This window comes from Montipora foliosa, chromosome 10 (genome assembly GCF_036669935.1).
Source record: "Montipora foliosa isolate CH-2021 chromosome 10, ASM3666993v2, whole genome shotgun sequence".
In the NCBI taxonomy this organism is placed as follows: domain Eukaryota; kingdom Metazoa; phylum Cnidaria; class Anthozoa; order Scleractinia; family Acroporidae; genus Montipora; species Montipora foliosa.
Genome location: NC_090878.1, coordinates 22,665,797 through 22,670,796, shown reverse-complemented (window position 1 = coordinate 22,670,796; position 5,000 = coordinate 22,665,797). Strand labels below are relative to the sequence as shown.

Genomic DNA, 5,000 nt, shown 5'->3' with positions numbered 1-5,000 from the left:
GATCAGCAAAAAATTAACAGATATTTTAAATTCGGACATATAGTTGAATCGTTTACATCAGGCTCCGCGTTTGAAGATAGAGTCTTAAAACTATACATTTCTTTTTTGCTTTTTCTCTAAATATCTTAATTACAACGGTTGACCGAGTGACATTCACCAAGTTACTTATGAAAAAGGTAAAAATTTATTTCAGCGCTTAGTGTTTAGGATAAAACGTGAGCAACTATTTAACCGTTTGCCATGTTAACCATGAGTCCTATCAACTTTCAGTGGAAAACAAAACCGAAATTGATATTGACAGCAAATTATTGCAGAACTTTCTTAATATTCTTTAACACGACATGAGCAGCTGGTAGCCACAGAGAAGCTAGTTTGTCTTTCCGTAAGGTTTAATCTTGCCATGGAGCTTTATCGCCACACTCATTGGTGTAAAGTTGTATTTTTCATCTCCTTGCTGCATTGTGTCTGGGGTGAGTCCGATTTCATGTTTAGTTAGTCATCATGATAAAATATAGAAGACTGTAAGCACGGAAGCTTGTAGGGGACATGCGATACGAGAGATAGGAGATAAAAAAATGCGTCATGTGAATTCAAAAATGCGAGAGGAAAAATCCGATTTGCGGGTTAGAAAATGTGTGATAAAACATGAAAGATCCTAGTTTGAAAATCTGAGACGAGAAGTAGAAAATGTTAAATAGTAACGGATGTCAGAAACAGGGAACAAGTTAGAGGGAAATCGAGAGAGGGAAACTGGGGGAGTGGGGAGTCTTTAAAAAGGGAATCTCAAAAACGGGACTGAAATCTCTAAAAGGGAGAAATATCAGTGGTCTGATCATCTGCAAATCCTTTACAATATTAGCTTCCTCACAGCAAAAGTTTCCGTAAGGTCCTGACCTGTACTGTGCAGCCAAATGAGTCACAATTTTACCTTTCCAGCGGAGTTTTCTTTTGGTTGACATAATGCTACAAAACCGTTTCAAATGTCTCTTTACCTATCACACACATCTCAGTTGAACAACAATTTCCTCTCAGTAAAACGGCGACAAACATCCAAAGCTAGCTAGTTCTTTTTGGATTATTTGCAAAAGCCAAAGAAAACTTAAATTCATCCATATGATATTGACTCAACATCTGGCTGCCGAGCAAATATATTTTCAGTGGTTTTCCTTCCATGTGGAACATTCTTTGGGAAAATTTGGCCTTGTATTTGGTTTTCATACTTTTCGTTGTCCACTGCACATACCCTTTGGTAATGGTATCCTTTTTCGTGCAACCGTAATATGTCAAAACCATTATTACACAACTTACAATAACGAGATGACCTTAAAACTATTAAACCAAAGACACCAGGAGGCATCTTTGGACTTTATATATTGTCATCAATATTTAACTCTATTGAACACTAGTGCTTCCAGTTTTATCAAAATTCTTTGAAGGAGCTGTTAATAATCGTATTTTGAAATATATAGTAGCTACCAAATATTGTTTTGTAGGCATTCGACGATTTCCGCGAGGGTTTTTCCACTTCTCATGCAATAAGCGAAAACAACTAGTCCAAATGAATTCTGCACGATCGCAACAAAGGACGCTCGATGATAGTCGGTCCGTTATACTTCGTTATCTATATTGATGATTTTTCTTGGGGAATTGCTTCAATAAAATGTTTTTTTTTTCTCTTTGCTGACGACCCCAATTTCTTCTTTAAGCCTGGTGATCCAAGCGACTTAATTGAAGAATTGACTGAATATTGAGCTTGAAACTGTCTCGCACTGGTTTAGGTCTCTTAATATTGAGAAAACCAAACTCATAGTTTTCAGACCTATGCCGAGTGATTTAGGTCATGTAATTGAACAAGTTTAAAGTACAAAATTTCTAGGTGGTTATTAATTTGAAGACTCATGTAGACTTTCAGACATAGTTTGATGTTATTCTGGTTTGAAGAAATTTGAATGTAGCTCAGAAAGTTACAAATGATTCAAAGAGTCAACTTTTCGACACTCATGTGGAGTGTCTTCATCAGGGGTAATACATCGTCATCGCAAAGGGTACAAATAGGTGTCACATAAACCAGTTTCTAAAAACGAGAATTTCGAAATTAGAGATCATCTGGGATCATTATTTACCTTGCATTTAATCACGTACATCACATTGAAGTGCCGGATGTGTCGCGGCATTGTGGGCGATGAATCGGGTGATTCTACAAAGTCAGACACTACTTACAGTCTAAGTCACTCTTGGCTTTGCATTGTGCGCTAATTTATTTCTCTTGATGTATTGTATGGTTCTTTACATACATATCTCACCTACATAGGACTGTGAAGTCCAAAACGTACACTCAAAGTAAATTAAACAACCTTTGGTTAAAAATGAAAGCTTAAAATTTTTTGCCAGTCAAGTGTAAGCAGTCGCACCTTCAAAATCTGAAGAAAAAAAAAAGTAATTTTTGATCATAGTAGCACTTTAACACAGCGCCTTCATTATGATATTTTAGGTGCTTTTGTAAAAACGTGATCCTCACCATTTCGCAAATTAGTGGTGACACTTATTATTAGTCCAATAAGCTAAATGATGATCTATAGGGGAACTGACGCACATGATAACGCTATCATTGTTGTTTGTTTATTATACAGTCGAAACCGCCAAATTGTATTGAGAATACTCGGTCATCATCTCTTCGTAAGAGCTGTGAGGTTCCTTTGTATAACATACAACGACAAAAACGACTGTGCCACTCGGGAGAAGTTGTCAGTACCACTGTGTGTATATTCTCAGTTAAAATTCTTTTGCTCTAATATAAAAGCTAACTATAAAATGAAACTTGTTTGTATCCTAATGGCAAGAATCGTCTAACTTTCTCCCTCTAAATATTTCTGAAATTTTGGCTCTCTATATACAGTAAGGGACCCTTTGACAGATATCTTCCCATAGCTTGAAGAAAAAAAAAACGACTTTAAGGTTGTCCTACAAATAAAAATTTCGAAGTAAATTAGGTTTGGAGAAACTTCATTAACAACTATTTTTCTTATTTGCTGATAGAACTCCGAAATCGCGACTACGAGTAGGAATTTTGAGTTTCACTAACTGTTCTAGTATATTGGAAATCATTGACTATATTAGCGAAAGCAGACTACAGCGGTAACAGAACAGATTTAAAAAATACTTAATTGCGATAAATTTCACGCTTGAAATGGAATGAAGATAGCATTATCGACGTTATAGTATTCGCTATTAAAATTAGCTTCTCTTGACTTCGGGGTTTTATCAGCAAATTAAAGGATAAGTTGTTAATGAGTTTTACCCAAAATTAATGCATCTCGCCCCACCCTGGTATCTTTATCAAATGCCAAATGGGACAAATAGTGTAGAAACAGCTGTATTGGCATGTCGGAAAATATTTCCTAGACCTGCCCACATAGGAAGCAGACAGAAAACACAATAAAAATAATAGGTCTCAAAAGAACCCGACAGCCGAATATTTTTTACTGGTATTGCATGGTATTCCAGACTAAAGATAATAATAGTAATAATAATAATAATAATAATAATAATAATAATAATAATAATAATAATAAATAATAATAATAATAATAATAATAATAATAATAATAATAATGATGATGATGATGATGATGATGATAATACTAATAATAATAATAATAATTCGACATTTGGAGTATCGACGGCTTGAAAGTTTACGGAAGAAACCGTGAATCGGATAACAAATCGAAAGTGGTTCAGCGTTGTCTGTACTCTTATCGACAACGGTATTCGTCATCACAGTGGTCAAAATGTTGTGGACTCTCATCGACAACGGCAAATTAGCCAATCAGATTGCGAGATTACAGGCAATTGTGGTAAAAATCAATGTTTTATTCATAATTATTCGATCTGAAATGAACAAGTTTACATAACAATCACTGAGAAATTCGAATACGCTGAAATCTCTAAGCAAATGAAAAGAAAAGCATCAAAATAAAAGACTGAACTAAACTTACTTCTGTGGCTTTCCGTAATCTACGAACTCTTGAAACTGAACTCGACGACTTAACACTGCTGAAACTAGTTGACTCGAACTACTGAAACTGGTTAGCGACTGACTCATATCCTTTCAAACACGTGCTATTGACTGATCTGAAACTAAAGCCTTAGTTACCCGAATGAATTCTCTTAAAATGTCAATCAAATCTTTGTGCGTTTCCGGTAATAATTAATTAATCAGTTCTGTCCCGGTAACAATAATAATAATAATAATAATAATAATAATAATAATAACAATTATAATAATCGGCTTAGCTCATTAAGTGTTTGTTACCCTTTATCTACTGCATTAGTAAAAAAAAGGGTTGTAAATGTTAGTTTATTTGGGAAAAGAACAAAGATAAAACGAGTCTTGTTTTCCGCCAGGGAGTATTCAACTGTAACCTAAACTGCAATTGTTTATTTAAACGTAGGAGACTGTATTGATTGGGATCTTGGAATGGAAAACAGTTTAATACCACATGAAAGGATAACAGCCTCCAGTGCCCACTTCTATGCTCCAGCCAGTTTTGGTAGATTGAATGACGAAAGAGGATCATGGTGTGCCCTTAGGGATAATGGGTCTCTACGGATTGACCTACAGTCGCTTCATGTAATCTGTGCTGTGTCCACTCAAGGGGATGGGGACAACAAGATTCCTTACTTTGTGAAGAAGTACACCTTACAGTCATCTATAGACAGTAAAACATGGACAGATTACAAAGAAAATGGACGTGTTAAGGTGAGTTACAAAGTTGTCGATATACCAAGGCATAAAAGTTTGAGCCGGTGGACATTTAGTTTATAATCAATGATTACATCATTTCAGTACAAGATGGAATATTAAATGAAAAGTACTTCTTGCACTGAATAACGTCATGCAGATTATAACGAAAGTGCGATTACGTTTTTGCTTTTTTTGTTCTTCAGCGTAATTGGTTTTAAGGTAGAACACAGTTAAAAGGTTTTTTCTCCACAAAAAC

At 35.1% G+C, this 5,000-nt stretch overlaps 1 protein-coding gene across 1 annotated transcript in view; it reads left to right on the top strand.

Annotated features, from left to right (window-relative positions):
* Positions 1-365: 365 nt before the first annotated feature.
* Positions 366-5,000, top strand: part of LOC137973815 (EGF-like repeat and discoidin I-like domain-containing protein 3) — a 102,526-nt gene continuing 97,891 nt past the window's right edge. Inside the window, exons 1-2 of the mRNA XM_068820703.1 lie at positions 366-470; positions 4,452-4,759. Of these exons, the coding sequence (XP_068676804.1) occupies positions 401-470; positions 4,452-4,759 (378 nt within the window). The 5' untranslated portion in view covers positions 366-400. The remainder of the gene's footprint in view (positions 471-4,451; positions 4,760-5,000) is intronic.